This window comes from Pelecanus crispus, chromosome 5, assembly GCF_030463565.1.
Source record: "Pelecanus crispus isolate bPelCri1 chromosome 5, bPelCri1.pri, whole genome shotgun sequence".
Lineage (NCBI taxonomy): Eukaryota > Metazoa > Chordata > Aves > Pelecaniformes > Pelecanidae > Pelecanus > Pelecanus crispus.
Window position 1 is genome coordinate 6,584,996 of NC_134647.1, and position 19,463 is coordinate 6,604,458.

General features: G+C 34.5%; 1 protein-coding gene across 1 annotated transcript in view; it reads left to right on the forward strand.

Annotated features, from left to right (window-relative positions):
• Positions 1-19,463, forward strand: part of LRP1B (LDL receptor related protein 1B) — a 584,315-nt gene that overhangs the window by 464,159 nt on the left and 100,693 nt on the right. The window contains exons 55-59 of the mRNA XM_075711708.1: positions 349-532; positions 2,571-2,656; positions 6,239-6,361; positions 10,064-10,245; positions 13,650-13,849. Coding sequence (XP_075567823.1) covers positions 349-532; positions 2,571-2,656; positions 6,239-6,361; positions 10,064-10,245; positions 13,650-13,849 — 775 coding nt within the window. The remainder of the gene's footprint in view (positions 1-348; positions 533-2,570; positions 2,657-6,238; positions 6,362-10,063; positions 10,246-13,649; positions 13,850-19,463) is intronic.

The window sequence follows — 19,463 nt, forward strand, 5'->3', positions numbered from 1 at the left end:
CGAATCCTTTCCATATTTTTGAAAAGGTGTGTTTTACTTTTTCTTCAGTTAAAGAAGAAAGAATAATTACTCATTCTACAGGGTTATTTGGGAGGGAATGGTACTTAGGATCACACCAGCAATACTTGAAAAGAAATATAGGTATGTCTGCCTGTAAACACTATGAATAGCAATGTAATTAAGATGATGTTACTTGCAAAAGCTGAGACGACATGAAAAAGTTTATATATATATATAAAAATTCAGAAGAATATATATATCTCTATATATATTCAGAAGAAAGTACATAAGGTAACAAACAGAATCAATGAGTAATTAAAAATTAATGTATTTGGTTTTCTTTCCCAGTGCAAATGTTGGCCTGGATTCCTGCTGAAGGACGATGGCAAAACATGTATAGATATTGATGAATGTTCATCTGGATTTCCCTGTAGCCAGCAATGCATCAATACCTATGGAACCTACAAATGCTTGTGTGCAGATGGGTATGAAATACAGCCTGATAATCTAAATGGCTGCAAATCCCTTTCAGGTATCACTTTTTTTTTAATCTACATCTGTACCCAAAATAATTTGTGAAATACCTTAGCCCCAAGGTCTGTGTTACCCTTTTATGCAAGATAAACAGAGTTACTTTGAAGCACACTACTTCTTCAGTAAACAATAGGAATGTGATCCAATGTCTGAATGTAATAATAAGTTCTATTTTTAGTATGTATTGTGCTCAAATCATTTGTAGTGAATAGTTACAGTGGATTATGAAAGTTAGTAACTTTATTAGAAAAAGTATTAGGAAAGTTAAAATGCATCACTTAATTCTACTTCTGAGTCACATGATAACAGTATGTTTATGATAAGTGTTTAAAAGACTTCTGCTGGTTTATTTCATCAACTTTAGAATATTAGAATGTACTTCAAACTTCCTGGTATGAAAAGAAGGAACAGAAAAAAATAACAGAAATTGCAAATCCATTATTCCTATAGCATATGAAATCCATGAGTCTTACACGTAATACACAGTAAAGTTCAAGATATATAAGAACACTGGTTATCTCCTCACCCCTCTTTCTATGCCACTGATGTTATTTTGATGTGCTTCAGTGAGTAGGATTTGCTAAGTCAGTGAAAGGAAGAGCAAAATGTCAACAGGAAAGAAACGAAAAGCCCATTACTGCGTTCTGCTGGATTTCTTTCATAGTGCAGGGAACGTTCAGCTTGAGCAGACTCCTTATTCCAGTCTCACACGAAGTTGGTTGGTTGTGTTTTGTTTTTAAATATAAAAAAAAAAAAAAATCTATTTTCTTTCTAAATGACAAGAAGACTGGAACCTCTGCCTGCCACATGTTCCTGTCTCGGGTGCTTCCCTGGGCAATTGGAGCAGAGGGCAGAAACAGTGTCTGTTTTTTGCTTTACTCCTACCTCACGCTTTGCAAACCACTCGTACATTTAGAAGCCATAGATCACTCAGGTGAGAAGGGGAGCTGGAACACATCATAGTACAGTTTATTGGAGCTGTCATACATCAAACTTCAAAAGTGATCATGACAAAGCTGTTTGTGCTGTGGCAAGGATGGGTGTGCTGCGAGGAGTTGCCGACGTGAACGTTTGGCATAATGCTGATTTCTTGCATAACTCGCCTTGAACTCTTTACAACAAAGCAGAGCGTTACAGCCGTTCTCCACAAACCACTAACAGTCAGTGCTGAGGATGATGCCTTGGATCATTTAAGAACTGGAGAATGTCTTGAGTTGAACATAAAATGCAAACAAGGTGGTGCAATGTATTCAGTACAAGAGCAGAGTAGGTTGGACAACACAGTACATTCCAGAATGTATGAGCAGTAGATAAAAGTATTAAATAAATTTTTAATCATTAGTACTGATTTTTTTTTTTTTATTTTAGCTGAGGTCTTTGTTAATAGAGCTAAAATAAAGACAGCATTTTTAAATTTTTTTTTTTTTTTTTTTTTTTTTTTTTTACTATTATGTGTGTCAGTGTGTGTCAGATGTTTCCAAGTAAGTGATGGCACGAAGGAATATTTTTTGATAAACTGGAAAACCAGGGGTAAAAAAGCCAAATCTGGCTTCAGTTCAGAATTAGAAAATCAAGGTTTGTCCAAATAGCTGTTTCTTTATGTCTATACTGTTCAGAATACTGAAATCTCAAAAAGCAATGGTCAAAATGTGCTTGGTTTGCAACCGTAACAAATAATAGTCTTAGTGATAATTTGAAAGTAAATGTTGAAATTAAAACCAGTGGTATGAAATATATTTCAAATTTAATCTCTGACATGAAATTAGCATAAAATACAGCATAGTTCCCATATTACAAAGGCAAAAAAATTAAATTACATTGAAAGATATACTAATTGATTGCTTTGTTCATTTTTATACTGCATCATTGATCTTTCTTGGAACATTTGAATGTTTTAAATATTTCTTTCATCCATAACATTGATCAGTGCATGTAACATTTATTTTTCAAACCATCTGTATTTCAGCATTGTATTCCTGATTTTCCATAAATTAACGTAAAAGCTAGTCTAATATATTCTTTCTCCCGGGGTTTAGATGAGGAACCTTTCTTAATTCTGGCTGATCATCATGAAATAAGAAAAATTAGCACTGATGGATCCAACTACACTTTGTTGAAACAGGTATAATCATAGTACCATGCTCTAAGTTTAACTCAATACTTTTATTCTTTTCTAAAGTGTGCAACTGACAGAAACATCATCCTACAATTGGCATTGTATGCACCATAGAACAACTGCAGTATCTTCAGAGTTTTTATAATATTTTAAATTGACTATTTTATCTGAACTTGACATGATTAAAGCTCAGGCAGTTGTTTCGTCAGTCATTCTGATGTACTAAAAAAAAATATGTTGTTTGTGATCCTCTTTCATCAACTTGTATATTTCAGTTTTCAGAAAAAAAAAAAAAAAAAACCCAAAATAAATTGGCCGTGTATTATTTGGGCTACTTACTGTCACAATCCAAATCTATTTTTTTTTATTTAGACAGACAATTCCAAGATTTACAATATTACAATTCATGAACATATATCTTTGGCTAAATCTGATTTTTTAAATAATTGCTTTAAATTATAACAGGAAAAAAAAAACTTATTGGAAAAAATCTACAAAAATAGAAAGTCACTCAGTAAGTACAGAGCTGTCAATTTTCACAGTTTCTGCTCTGCTTCTATGCTTCACCTAAGTGTAGTTACTTACCATAGATTAGAGTTCCAAAATATGTTGTAATAAAAACATCTATTTCCTTGAGTATTAATTAATGAATTGTAGAAAAACTAGAAAATCAGTTATTGCCAGTCAATAGCACTAGGCTTTTTGTGACTTCTTGTGCCAGTAAGCTGTGCATCTTAATGTCACAAGAGAGGTGCTCAGGTCTTCACAACAGTAATTACAAAATTAACCATCTTGCATTAAACATTGACTTTATTTCAGCATAGCAAGCATTATGTTAAAGTCTGTTTGTTCTTCTGAAATCCTTCTGACTACCTCTCATTTACATCTCACTGCCTCTCTCCTCTTCTGCTGGTATATCTATTAGTAGAAGCCTGTGAAAAGAGGGGAGCAACAGTAAATTTTCTTTATGGTTGGTGCTGACAGATTGGCTCAGAGCTTCATTGGTCTTTAATTTAACGACTCCTCCTCGGTGTATTAGAGACCGTGTCGTTCCAGCCATTGAAGAGAATCTGTGTTTTCTGTATCACATTAATTCACTAGTCTAATAAATACCTCTGCTATTGAACCTACTGGCCTTTGATCCTACAAATGCAGCACTTTTAACAGCATCCAGTTTTGAAAGCAAAAAGAGGGAGCTATACCAGCAGAACAGGTGGGCTGTCTTCCTCATGAGGACATCTTTTTGTCCTTGTAATGTTATGACGGATCAGCTCTTTCTTAGACATCATCCAGATGAAGGCAAATACCAGAGCTGCTCTGGCAAAGGAGCAAACCCACCCTTCTCTGTGTATTTGATCTGTGCTTTGCTATTCTAACAGTCGTTCATATAAACTCAGAGTAAAGGAGCTGAAAGTAGGAATTCATTCAGTCTTCTCTGAGTTGTTATGTGCCAGCTTTTTCCTCTTTTTCTTTTGTTCCAAATATACATAAGCAGTACAGCTGTTTGAACTGCATCTCATGTATGTTCTTTGCCTTCCATTTCCTTCGCTCCCAGTCATCAAAATTCTTAGTTTCCATAGACAGAGTAGATAGAGAGAATCTTCCTTGCCATTATTCATGATTTTTACCTACATTTTCTCAACTGGGGCACCAAGACAATGCAAATCACGGCCTCAGATACCATGTGCTGTGTGTAACAGAAACAAACAAAACCACAGGTTTAAGGTGAGAGACTAATGCAGCTGATGCCATTTGAACACTTCCCTATCCCTTCTAAAAGCAGATTACACGAGAAATGGCAAAGAATTGTGCTAGAAGGACTTAAAAGTGACATCTAGATCATGAAGAGGAGATGTCATCTGGACAGAAAACTCTACTGCAGATGTACAGAAATAATTTTACCTGCAGTTGATGGTTTGATAAATATTGGAACTCAACTGACCCAAAATAAAACACTTGAAACCAAAGACTTGCAGGCAGTCAGTTCTCTGTATTAGTCTGGATACTTGAGAAACTTTTACAGTGTTGTAGAATATGTAGAAATAAGGCTAATTTTTCACAAATTATGACTTTGATTTCTAGAATGTTATAAATTTTTGATAGTCTTTTGTATTCATTCACGTGTTGTCTCCTTTGTTAAGAATTTGGGGTGGGGGTTTATCTGTAGATGTAGTTACGCTAATAGTAGAAGAAGAGACAGGAAAAGTGTTTTGCAGCACAGTTATGACTGACAGAACTGCAGCTGGTTTTATTAAAACACGGTGTGCATGGATATGTGTTTTTTGAAAATGGGAGTGGTCCTTCAACACTGTGTTCTTTCAGGCTTTCTTTAATGATGGCTTGTGCAGCCTAATCACTCCTTTCCTCTACTTTTTGATGAAAAGATAGATTTACAGTGTTACAGCATGGTCGTTGGCAGATAAGCTGTGTATCACTTTGTGTACAATTAAATATTGTTGTTGTTAGTTGTTTATTTTAGAGCTGGCTAGTCCAGCACATCCCCTCTATAACTATGAATTACATTAACGAGGGAAGTTGCTGATCCACTCAAGAGTAGAATGTCATTGGGCTGATAAGGGAATTGATTTAACAGATCTTGCAGTTTTGAAAGGAGTGCAAACTGCATTCGTTCTTTTGACCACTGCTGCTCCATCTTTGATTCATAACAACATCTTTGTATATTAAGAATAACTGTGTTTTCACTACATATCAGAACGTTAAGCAGGTTATGGGGCAAGGCTTTCCTTTTTCAGACAAGGAAATAAAGCCATCATCTGAACACGATACCTCTCTCTTGTCTGCCATTTGGGATGAAAAGCCATTATTAGATGACTGTTCTTTCCAACCCATAGGAGTACCTCAAATACGATCATCACCACTCTTTCTTACTTACTCTTGGCTTAGTAATTGGAGCCACAGGAGACTTCCAGATACCTGCTAGATCTCTAACTTTCACCCTTTATGTATATACTACCTCTGTGTGTGTGTATACACGCACAGACGCACACACACACACATATATATATATTCACACAGTACCTATAATATATCATCTCAGAATTGAAAGCCTCCTTATTCAAGAATTAAATGTAATGCTTTTTTGAACATCCCTGTTTTGAATTCCTGATTAATTTATATTAATAATGAAAAGTTTTCATAAAGATAATAAATGTTATGCTATTTCTCCATTTATTGTTATAAAATGAACGTCACCTAGTTTGCCAAAGTAATGCCCAAGGTAGTAATTAACAGAGAAATAGAGCAAGCATTAAAGTATTTACTGTTAAAGTTCATTTTAATAATGGGAAAGAAAAACGCAGAAGCTTCATTTAGTTCCATATGTCATCTGCATTTTTGAAGTGAGATAGTTCTTTGTCACCATATTAATTTCCCTTATAAGTTTTATCTTATTCTGGTTGTTTACAAGTAGTGTATGGAAGAATGAGAGAGGGACTTCAAACTATGCAGTCAGTAAAATAAAGCATTTTGAATATTACATGCAACATATTTTGCATTCTGAATGCTATCCAACAGTTTGTATTCAAACATTTGAATAAATGGGACCTTTCTTTTTTTTCTTTTTTGTAGGGGCTGAACAATGTGATTGCAATAGACTTCGACTATAGAGAAGAGTTCATCTATTGGATTGATTCCAGCAGACCAAATGGCAGTCGCATAAACAGAATGTGTTTAAATGGAAGTGACATCAAGGTAATTGGAGATTAATAATGTCACTACCAGAATTAATTTTTTTTTGGTATTTTGGGAAATTCTCCTTCATGGCTTTAACCCAGATTGTGAAGTTTTGGTATGTGCATACAAATGCAGCATGAGCTAGCAAGTCCTAGTAAAATTTCATTGCATTTGTTTCTTATTTGAAATAAAGATAGGGACTAAGTGGACTGTATTTATGACCTAAATTCCTTATGATTTAATTGATAGTTGACTGAATTGGCAGTTCAGTGTGGTTTACAGGACGCTACAGAAAAAAAGAGGTATAAATAGGTGTAAGCTGCATAAATACGCTGATGTATTATTTCTTCATATAAAATTTTCTGTGGTCTTCAGTTCATTTTTGTCTCACGTCCACTACACTGGTAGTGCAAATAACTCAATGTCTTTGCTATGAATAATCCAGGGTAAAACTGCACTCCGTTTCTGCACAGCCCATCTGTTTTGCCTCAGTAGTGGACTAAGTTCACAAATCCACCATTAAGCACATTTGTTGACTTACATGAACATTTTTCCTGAATTTTTGATAAGCAGTAAGGAATTCTTTTTTGCTTATTCTCTTATGTCTGACCTTCTTAAACAAGGAACAAATGAGCAGTAACATATCTTGTGCATTTTGTTCCACCAGTACATTATGCAGAGAGAAAAGATTTCTGTTTTTCATTTGCAGCTTAGTACATGGACTGACAGGTCCTCAGAGCGCACCGACTTTAGTCTTTTTGAGGGTTAAGGTTTGAAACTGACTGGCATCACTGAACCTTGTTTCCATCCTTCACACAGAAATAATTGTTCTTAGAACTTAAAAAAAAAAATGTGGATGAGCATAATTTATGGCACTGATTCCACTGGGGTAAAACTAAAATCCAGCAAGCACTCAAAAATTCTAGTGAGTCCCTGCAAAGATTCTTCTTGCAAAAAAATAGGAGATAGGCAAGTGTGGGGTTCAAAATCCATTAAATCCTTGAACCATATTTATTGCCTTTAAACATTTTACAAAGCATCCTATTCAGCTTCTTGTCCATTTGGGATGAACCTATATTTTGTTATTTTAGGGAATGTTTTCACGACCAGGGATGACCCCAGACTTTTTCTTTCTAATCTTAACTATTTCAAGAAGAACAAAGAATTTTTCCCAGTCAAAAAGTTGTAATTGCCAGATGGAAGAATACAAAAAGCTCCTGTTGCTTTCTAGCGATGTAGTGATAATTACATTTTTTAAGGAAACTTTTCAAAAATTTGAACAAACATTAGAAGAAAATTAGGTTGGGAGCATGGAGGGTGATTCTTTTTTCCTTCATTAGTATTTTGCAATCTATGGAATGAGTGTCATCTTGATGAAATTTTACTCAACTAGGATACCAAATTCAAAGCAAATATTATGAAAATAAGTGCATTTCATTTTCATAAGAATATTTGGGTTTTTACATTGAAAAATTTGGCCCAGGTTTGGCCTCTGAAAGCTAAAATTGCGTGCAAAAATTTATCAAGAATTATGTATTGTAGCTGTCTGATATTCCATCAGTAATTTTTTATCCAGTGCCAAATGATAACTTTCTGTCTCTTTGACTTAGATTTTAATTGGTTACCATAGCATGTATTTAATAATTGATGTTACAAATAATTAGTTTCCCTGTAAACCTGGTTTTTTTGTTTGGTATTTTTTTTGTCATGAAAGTTAGGTTTTATGGTTGACAACCTTTTCCCTTGACGTATGAATTTCCTATATTATTTCCTTCTTCTTGTTTTACTATTTACTATAAATAAATGTACTGTTAATGTAAATGATACCATGTGATATATTACCTAGGAATTCCCTTTTAGAAGATAGCATCTTTTCAGCATACCAACTCTAGCTTTCTTGGTCTGGGAAACCTGATGGCATCTCATTTTTCTTCTGCATCTATCTGATCATGGAGTAGATATTTATACAATTTAGGTGACAACTTTTTCACATATATGTGTTCAAACATTAACACAGTGTTTTATGTATAGTATTGTAGATTCAAATGAAATCTGTTATTGGAAAATCCGTAGTAAACTGGATTGTGTGCATTAAATGTCACACTGGTGATCTCAGTGACTGGAATAAGCTTAAAGTGACCCTCCAAAGGAAAAGTCATCAGAAAAGAGAGACTAATTATTTTGGTTGGTGCTTCTAGATAGTGGTGTAGCTAAACCACTACCTAAGTTTGCAGAGCTATCCATTTCTACATGAAATGTCCCATGTTACAGTGCAGCAGTTGCTGCAATTACACATTTATAAAACAGTGACACTGGTAGTGCTAAGGTAGTAGAAAATAAAGTATTTTATTCATATTAAAAAATTGGTGCATGCCTGGATTTAATTTTAAAAAGATTTTATAAGGTGATAAATAACGTAATAACCTGAAAGGGTACTTTTGCATACTCATAACTATAAAATTGGTTTAAAGTATCTCACAGTGTCCCTTCTTTCAGTATCTTCAAATGGTAAATAAAATTAAAAATAACCCATTCAGTTGTACATAATCATGTTTATGTGTAAAGTTTATACTCTGTTGCACATGCTTTTAGTGGTGAAGATGACAATAAATTAGAATGTACACTACAGTAATAAACCCATTATTAGTACTTAAGAAATTGCAAATATTTTCAAGTATTGTGCTCTCTGATTTTTTTTTTTCCTTAAGTTCAAGTTGCACAGACCTAGTCAGGATGTAATCAGGAGTAGAATACATCAGAATAGACCTTACCAGGAATAGAATTTTTAAGCCTAGAAGAAGTTGGACTCTAATGACTGGGAATATTCATATATCACTCAACACTTCACATTAAGTACTCTCAGCCAAGCAAGACTGAGTCATACAATCATGAAGAGATTTGTAATCATGTATATCTAGAGGCATTTGTTCAAGTCTCAGAATTATTCAAGTCATCAAAAACCTTGAGAATAACATATCCCTGTCAGTAGAGTGTAGGCTTTCCAGGGGGTAACTAAATTGCTTCTGTCTCTTAGTTTATTCCTTAATAATGTAGTCCTTTTGAAATTTAAATAATTCTTAGAAAGTTCCTCTTTCTTCTGCCATATGAATGTTGGAAATAAAAGCATGGTATTTACTTTCCAAGTAGGTAATCTTTTTCTGTTTGCCTGAGTTGAGTGCCCTTATGGTCTGTCTGTCATGATGACATATGGCACCACTGTGATATTAAAATGAAATATATGCCGATGTAGACTGGTGAGAGAACTGGTGAGCTAATAAGCAGAGATGTTTGAGGGCATGCCATGGGGAGAGCGGCCTCATCGCCATTCTGTTCTGTGAAAAATAAACAGAATAGTAAAGGGATTTTTTTTTTTTTTAATTAAGAGAAAGGAAAATTAGAAGCTTAAGATGAAAAATGAAAGATACAAAAATGTTAATTTAGTGCATAATGCAGGGAAGTTATAAATTTGGTATTTACTACATCATGGTATTTTCCATTCTCCCTTACTGTAGGGGAAGTGTCGTGTTGTCTTAGTTACATAAGAATGTCATTACTTCAGAAGTGTCATTGTTTAACAGGGAATAATACCTATTTTTTGCATGTTGTGTGTCACTGTGTCATATATCCAACCTCTCAATATTCCGGTATTATTAACTCTTGAATTGTTGTTCCTTTTCCAGGTATTTAGGTGAATAATTTATGTAATTTTTGCTTTTCTAGGTAGTCCACAATACAGCTGTTCCCAATGCACTGGCTGTCGATTGGATTGGGAAGAATCTTTACTGGTCTGACACTGAAAAGAGAATTATTGAGGTGTCTAAACTCAATGGCTTATACCCTACCGTTCTTGTGAGCAAAAGAGTGAAGTTTCCTAGAGATCTGTCCTTAGATCCTCAAGCTGGGTATGAAGCAGACATTTTGCAGTAATTCATATTTAATCCTAATTTTATATTTAAATATTTTTTTTAAAAATAGAAGATAGGAGATACTAATTAGTTTTTTATTATCTAACTTTCAGCTACACTGGATATCAGTAGTCTAAAATGCATTACCAATGCTTACTATTTCATCTTTACATATAAAAATTGGTATAATAGAAAGATGAATGCAGGTACTAAACCATGTTTTGTTAAATTTGCTACTCTATAAATTATTTCTTTTTGGTAAGAGACAAGCAGATATTTCAAAAAATATCCCTATCTTTTTTTTAGGAGCTGTGTTACTAAATAACAAAAAGTTCATGTTACACGGAAGACAATTCTTACATTTTGTTCACCGAAGTGGACTGTCTTGTTAGCACTGTTTTCTGTGTTTGCTAGTTTCCAAAATCATTTGGGCTATTCAACTACCACATACTTGAAGACTTATTTCTGATAGTTTTTGCATGTCAATCGAACAGTGGAAATGTTTAATCCCACATAATTTGAAGAAAGCTTTTGCCTTTTTTACTCTATAAAGTTAAAGTTTTGGTATTCACATAAGTCTCATAACTGGACTGATTAATTATTAGGATACAAGGGGTTTATTTTAGGAGACTTAGTTTATGACTTTAGTTTTCAGAAATTTGAAATTATCAATATCCTTGACAAATTTATTGCAACAACAATGGTAAGGAGTGAGAACTGCCTAGTTAGTTAAAGTAGTTTGTTAACTGGTACCTTTAATTGCTAATTTTATTAATTATTGCATGACTTATAATTTTTTATTAATATAAATCTGTGCTGTTATTCTGAGTGCAGTTTTGAGCACCACCACCGTGTTTGATTTCTTGACTGGTGTGAGCACTATAGAAACCATGGAAATTGTTTTTCACAGTTACATTATAATTTTAAAAGATTATAATTTTTCCCATAAAATTGATGTCCTTGAGAGAAGTAACCTAATACTATGAATTTTACAAAGAAATACAGACAAGAAATGATCTTTCCATTAACAAATTTATTTAATATTCGATTTTCACAGAATCACAGAATAGTTGAGGTTGGAGTGGACCCCTGAAGGTCATCCTGTCCAACCCCAAGAGAATCAAGCCCTTTTTACTTTTTTCTGTTTGTTTGGGTTTTTTTTTAAACAGACACTTTGTAGCCATTTCTATTTGATCAAAACCAAATCAGCATTAGAGAGACTCAGATAAACCATCTAACCATTTCAGGCCACCATCTAATTCAGACTATAGAAGAAGAAAGTTTTTATATTCTTGAAACAGAAAATGCATAAAAACATTGAGGTGTTTCCTGTTTATGTGACAATATGTGCAATGCCACAGCCGTTGGTCTCTGGGTCTATATGGCTCGATATGGAATTAATGCCTTGTAAACAGAGGCCTCTCAATTCACCAGTAAACCATCATTTATATTAAAACTACCCACTAAAACAGCAGTGTACGTTTAATTGAAAGTCATTAAAACCTGGTGAATTTCTAAGCAAATGTATTCTCTTAAATAAATATTTATGTGGCGTATAGAAAAATAATAAGAAAAATAATACTTCTGAATAATAATACTTAAATTATTACCTAGCTACTGAATAAATAAAATGGAAAATTTGCCCTATGTCTTTTCAGATCTGAATTGCATATGTAATGCTTTCTGTTTTCCGGAAGATTAGGATACATCTGCATAAATTGGATGAATAAAGCTAATAGTGTCTTGTCTAGTAGTGTAGTGTCTTACAACACTCTTAAAGTATCATGGCAAATTAACAATTCTTTTCCATCTCTAAATCCTAAGGCTCAAATAATCATCTCAAGTGTCAGTGACAGGAGAAAATTGTTGAGTTGGTCTGGACTCTACCTAAACAAAGAAAAGCAGTGTATTTCCTAGCTAAGAAATGTAACCTATCTACTTTACTGTTTTTAAGAGAAAAGCCATTTTCTACCAGATCTTAGAACTAGCAATGAATTTTCTTGTAACTGTACCTTTTCTTCCCTGTAAAATTTGGCAGGGAGGATGTAGACATTTGTTAAATGTATTCAAGATACCAATACATGGTATCTCTCTCTGGTTGCCTGGACATCCAGGATATGTTCCCTGTGTATGCAAAAATCAACTCTACAAAGTTTGTACAGAGATTCCCAGTCTTCCGGGAAGGTTTAGATATACACAGGCATAATAAACTTATTGTGCTCCTGCTCAGTGCACAGTATGTGTACAGACTTAGCTTTCTGTGGCCAAGCCCTTTTTTTTTTTTTTTTTTTTTTAAATAAATATATTTCTTTATTTATTTTAATATGGAAAGCTTCTGGAAATAAAAACTGTGTTTGCATTTCAAATTCAGAGTTATTATTTGAAACAGTATTAATTATATCTTAGGTTTTTTCTCTCAAATCAGAAATGCTAAATCAACTATTTTGCTGATGCCATACAATAGTAACGATATGTACCCAAAGGAAAAGTTTTCTGCTGGAGTCAGTGGAGAAAGTTCCCTTTCTTTACTGCTTCTGTGGAGCAGGCTCGGTGCCAACACATTGCACCTGTGTTTTGTAGGATACCTGTAGCTGTTCTTAGGGCCACCATTTTCTCTTGCACACAAACAGTATTCCAAGTGGCTATTAAGAATGTGAGCTGCATCTGCGTTTTTGAGAGCCTGTCCAAAACCTGTAGAGTAGAAGCAGATCAGCTTCCCAGCTGGAAAGATCTGTCCTGAGGTTCTACGTAATGGCATACAGCAGTAGCAACATGCATCCATGTACCAAATAATAGGACTTTTTTTTTTTAAAAAACATGCTCTGTATTGTGGCTAAGTAGCATATTAAAGAGAAAATTGCTACTCAGCTTTCCAACAGTCTTTCTCAGTGTTTTACCCATTTTTAAGCCCTTTATGTGAGAAACTGTTCTAATGTTTTGGAACTAGTACTTCTTGAAGTAATAGAATTTGCATCATACTACTATTAACAACAAAACAAGGTTTTGTAATTCATAGTTTTTTTGAAAAAAAGTAACTGTAATGCAATATTTGTCATAAGTTTAGCAGTGATGCCATTTTTGCAGGACATGAGATTCACGAAGTCCAATCTGGACAGTACTTCAAATTCTAAGGTATCAAGACTAAGCAATTTAAATGTACTTTTTACTAGTCGATAATGAAGTTGATGAAATCATATTTAATGTAAGGACGCTGCTATTCAAACCCTTTACATTTAGCACACTCCTTTACAGACAAGTCTAGAAAAATTCCCAAATCTATCTGGAAGATGGAAACATTATAGAATAATTACTGATTTATTCTCGTGATCAACGAAATTAATTATTTATTGTTATTATTTTTGCATCTCTAAACAAAGCAGCTGTTGTATTTTGTTTTCTAGATACTTGTACTGGATTGATTGCTGTGAGTATCCTCACATTGGCCGTGTTGGTATGGATGGCTCCAGTCAAACAGTTGTCATAGAAACACAGATATCTAGACCTATGGCTCTTACAATAGATTATGTCAACCATAGACTGTATTGGGCTGATGAAAATCATATTGAGTTTTCTGACATGGATGGATCTCATAGACACAAAGGTTGGTCAACAGCTTTTTTTTTATTTATTTGGGTTTTTATGTTTTTGATAAATTTTAAATTGAAGATGCTTTGCATGTTATCTATAATTATATAAAAATTGCACTTTAAAACATTTTTGAAACCTTTATTGATACATTTTTTCCTTGTAATCAATATTTTAAAAGGCGCTTTTCATATTCCTTCTCTGTTATGAATACGGATAATTTTTGAACATGCAGTAATAGATATTCATGGAAAAAATGTCAAATGAAAACAGAAACTCTAGGAACAGACTTGGCAAACAGAGGCTGCGCCCTGTCAATTCTGTACTCTAGTGTATATTTGCAACAGATGTTCTCGACCAAGTTACTAAGCCAGTCTAATTTGGCTGATAAAAGTGGAAGGGACATGTACTGTGTGCCATGTGTCAGAATGTGGCTAAAAGCAGCCTTTTCTCCAGTCTAAGAAAGCCTGGAAATGCCCATTAGCCTGCTCAGCACGAGTCAATAAGGAGACCAGTATTGCAAATGTAATTTGGGGCTTTCCTGGTAGATGGTTAAAATAATAACTTTTGAAATACTTATGTATTAAAGTAATCTTTATCCCTGTGTTCTGCTTCTCACCTGACAGATAATTAAAAAGCTACTATCTTTTATCTATAAAGTGTTTAAAAAAAAAAAAAAAAGTTTTACACTATGATGAATAGCTCTCATATTCCAAATGGTATAATTAAAGATCTTTCACTTTAATTCAAGTATATGAAATACTCAGTATCAGTGTGCTGGATTTTTTTTTTTTTTTTTTTTCGATGAAACTGTTACTTGAGGTCCCTTCCACAAGTTTTACCCAAACCTCAGAACTGCTGCTCTCCTGGTAAAACTTCATGCATTTGGGCTTTTTCAGGCTTTTATCTCATACTGGGTGCCTCCAGGTTTTCTCCAGACCAGAGTTCATGAAATAACTACTTTATTTTCAGATTGAAGCTTCGCTGTGAAATAAAACAAACAAACAAACAAACAAAAAGTTTTCTAGCCCTTGTATTCATGAATAGTAAGTTATAAATAGATAATGAACAATTCAATGACAGCTATGTGAGACGGTAGGTTGGAGAGGACTACAGCAATAGCTGTGAGAGCTGTGAATGTTCTCATTAATCTCAGCATTAACTTCCACGGTTTTTGTAACAAACACAGGACAGTGATAACCTGCTCACCTAAGCAGTACTTGCCCAGCCATACCCCCAGGTGCCAGCTGGATCCCTGCTGACAGTCTATTTTTCTGACAGATGAAGCAAAGATCCATACTCCTCTTGACACTATCCCCTGTGCCGCTATCCTGCTATTTTGTTCTCATACAATTATCCTCTTACTCTTCTTTCTGGATCTTTCAAAGGAAAGAAGTAAATAATAGCCAGTGTGTTTTTCTTAGCCCTAATCTGACTGCAGTGGTCAAACCCTTCTCAATTTTCTCTTTCAACCTGAAAGTTTCAGAATTTTTCTTTCTCAGAAAATATTCTCCTATCACTAAATTTCAGCAGATATCTGCAAAATTCCAGTTATGCTGTCTTTGGTGTCCGTTGCTTCGGTCTCCAGCCTGTCGATTTCTCTGGCCTGAGTGGGTAAAATCAGCTTCAACTGTTTTTATATTCATGGAGCTAATGTCTTCCCCTGAGGATGTGAACCTAGAGAAGGAAACCACAGCTGCTGCCAGTGAACAGCAGTGTTTCATAAAACAAATTCTCTTTCCCGTTCAACAGAGCACCACCACTGCTGGTTTTAGAGAGCTGAATGTCTCCATGACTGCTTAAGGAGCATGGCTGACTCTTTAGGTATCACAGTGAAAGTGTTAGAAGTCAACTATTACCAGACATTCTGTAGGCTCTCATGCCCGATAGTTCTACCATTTCCATTTGTGAATGAAAATTTATAAAAATTTGGTACCAGTTAAATATCTGAGACAAGCTCCATAAGTGATGGTGACTTTGTGTAAACCTGGTATCGCACTACTTTTGAATGTACGGATGATATATAAAACATTCAAGCAATAAGAAACTTTTGCTTTGGGGGAAAGATCCTGAAGTATTTAAATTGCGTGGGAGGGAGATTTTCTGCTTAGCTAATGCTGTTTGTCAAGTTCTGTTGTCAGGAGCTTCACTCAAAATGTGATTATCAAACTAAAATCAAGTTGTAGAAAAGTTTCTGTGGATTTAACAAAGAAGTGATAGAATTCTTTGTGTCTGAAACCAATCAAACACGCCTGTAGGTGCTCCAAAGGGTGCTTTTGAGAATTTTGCAAATCTCCTACAAAATGATCAATTTGTCTTTAATCAGAATCTTTTGCCTGCCTCTCCCTTTCTCCTGGAACAAACTGCCAAATAAATTTTGCGTGCTTTCATGTTTCAGCACAAGACTAGAAATATTTCTGGAAGATAAATTTTAACCATTGCAAATTGTCTTAATAAGGGATACTCGGGGAAGTTCAGTGATTGGGGTGAAACTGTGGTCCCTTCTAGCTTTCTGACATGAGAAACTGTAATCCATGTTGATAGGCACTTAAAAGAGAAAGATCAGTCTCGTATCTTGTGATAACTGTGTTTCTTGGTCACATGGATTTCATGGTCCATTTTCCTTTGTCATTTTGAGACACTTTGTATTGTCAAAGTTAACTAAGGGATGGTTGAATTTATTCTATCCTGTTTGTTTTCAAATGGAGAAGGATAAAGGCACAGATGTGACACCCATAAAATACATACTCGGGGAGCAGAGAAAAAAGTCTAAATGGGAATCACGCGAGCGATGCAATCTGAAGTGCTAGTTATCGTAAGCTAAGTATTTTTTCATCTGTTTCTTTGACCTTGGAGGATAAGGCTAGCTTGCTGTGAGTTTTTTCTGCAAATATGGTTTTTGGATCTTAAATTACCTGTTACGAAAATGCCACAGAGATTTCACAAGACCCAGCAAATAGGTATCCTGTCAGAGTGGGTGCATTTTACATCATGAAGAGATACTATGGTACGAGAGACTGCAATGTTCTGTGCTCTGCACTAGACACTTCTTGAGGATAAACAGGACAATTTTAGGCTAATTATTAGCATGCTGTATGTTAAACCAAGGAGTGTTTATTCCATGTAATGGGAGTTTACACCTATTTAGATGTTAGCATTAACACTTTTTGCAACAAGTATTTTTTTCGTTCTTTTTTACAGATTTTAAAGATTTTTCAGGAAAAGACAACATCTGCTACTTTTCTCTTCTAAAGTTCCCCTGCATTTCAATAGAGAAATGGGCTTTTATAATTATCAAGAGAGTCCTAGGAAGAACTTTGAAAACATGCTAACTAGGCCAGAAATCTTACAGTACTTGGGAGCTCTTCTCAGTGCTAGGGGCAACAATGACCTTGCTTATCTATTTGAAGTTTAATGCTTGATTATGTAAACTGTCTTTAGAGCTTAACCAATTTAGCGCTGCAGCATTCACAAATGTTACGCACAGTGAATGATAAAGCGAGCATTGAAGCACTAATCTGGCTAAGCACTAAGCTGGTTTACTTATGTGAGCATTAAAAAAAAAATTGAGAATTTGTCAGACTTAACAGCTGCTTTTGGTTCCCACTGCCCAGAGGAGATGCAGGCTTCACAGTTCCCTAGGTATCTGATTGCCTCATGCAGGTTTTCCTATCCTTCAGAGCTCTTAAAACCCAGAGGTGTCTAACATTTTCCCATTTCACTCTTTGAAGATGAGAATTTCAGTATAATGAAACTATAAAAGTGGAATCTGATAGTCCAGTTTAGGAAGTACAGAAGCTTCTCTGAGCTGAGATTAGTCCTTAACTGTGTCAAGTTCTTTGATATTTTATACCATAAGAACAAAAGCTAAGCACTGCATTGCTTCATCTTACAAGGGCGTGAAAATTAAGCAATGAAAAAGTGTTGAACCTTAAATGAATTGAGTATTCATAAATGGATTCTTTACTTGTAACACAGTTAACAGAGAGAGACTTTCCTACAGTATCTCAATTTGAAAAAAACTTTTCTTCAGAATTGGCTTCTGCCTTAGTGTTTACAAACGTTAGAGTTGGTGTACATATGTGCAAGTTATAAAGTATCAAGTATAAAGATTTTTTGTGCTCCGTCACAAATTTTAAGGGATGGGCATTACTTTCCATGCAGTTGTTCCCATCAGAAAGCAACCAGAACGGAAAACATAAAATATAGTTTTTCTTGCGTCACAGTGTCTCCCTGGGTTCGTATCAAAACCATCAAAAATGGGAGGCAAGAGGCAGCCTCCCGTTTTTGATGAAGAAAGTTGCAGTGTGTTGAACAGCACCTATAGTTGTAGAAGATAAATAAGATAAACCAAAAGGGCTTAGCAGTTTATGCACTCATAGCGGGATGATGGCAGGAGATAATCCAGGCAGGAGCATGGAGAGGCAAAGCTGAAGGAAGGGATAGCTCGGGGGGCAGAGTGGGGATGAATATTTAAACCAGTGGCAAGACACAGGTCTAAGGTGTAGGGGCTGGTGGGCACGTAAATGGTCTCTATAAATTTGAAAATGAATGAAAGAATCTTTGAAACTCATTAGCATTCTGTGAGTAATTCTACTTGAATAGTGACTTGTATATATTTGAGAATATGCTCTGACAGCATGCTAGTCTGTACTACTACAGGGTAACTGACATATAAACAACTACTCACAGTGAAATTAAAAAGGCAATAAAACATTTTAAAGTGGGACAATAAAATATTTCACTCCTAGATTTGATCAACTGATTTTATAGGCAGATTTATGAAAATTTATTCATCTCTTCTCATGGTATCATTATAAGTCATATGTAATTGTCAGCTTTAATACCACAGATACATTTGTGCCTTGAGATGTTTAGATTTAATTTTAAGTCCAAATTTCCTGCTTCTTTTTGTGATAGGAGTTTTGGGATATATAACAATTTTTGTGTGAGTTTATTATATTGAGGTATTCTCAATTTTTAATATGTCAATTAAATTTTTTGGCTGGCAAAATATCCTACCACTTAATGCTAGGACTCGTATCTTCCATACCTACCCAGTGTGGATGTGTGATGTATATATTACATTTGCAGAAAGAAATATGCATGCATGCACATGTTGTTATTAAAAATATCAGTAATATCATCCTAAAAGTGTATTCATATATATATATTTTTTTTTCTTCTGTGAAACATAGCTTCAATTACTGGAATTAATGTATACAGTCTATGAATAATGTTTTTTTTCTGTTCATTGAGTTTGACAGGTTTGGGTTTTTAAGCAAAGTGTCAAATCAATAAAAGTAATAGTGATTATAAAATGTCTCATCTTTAAAAAAATTAGCGTTTTAATGTAACATACTTAAATTTAATTACATCTGTCAAAATTACATACTTTTTCACAAGCTTAATAGACATACTCGTATTGTCATTATTCATTATTAATTTCATTGTCTAAGCACTTCAGATTCTTTATCAAAAGGAGGAATTACCAGGAGTAAGTACTATACAGAAATAAAAAAGTATTGACTGTGTCTTGAACGGGTAACAAGTTGTATGTAAAATGAGACAAAAAATGGTTACAAGGGAGTTCAAATGAAAAAGACGGTGTATGGGCCAGTAATTTCAGC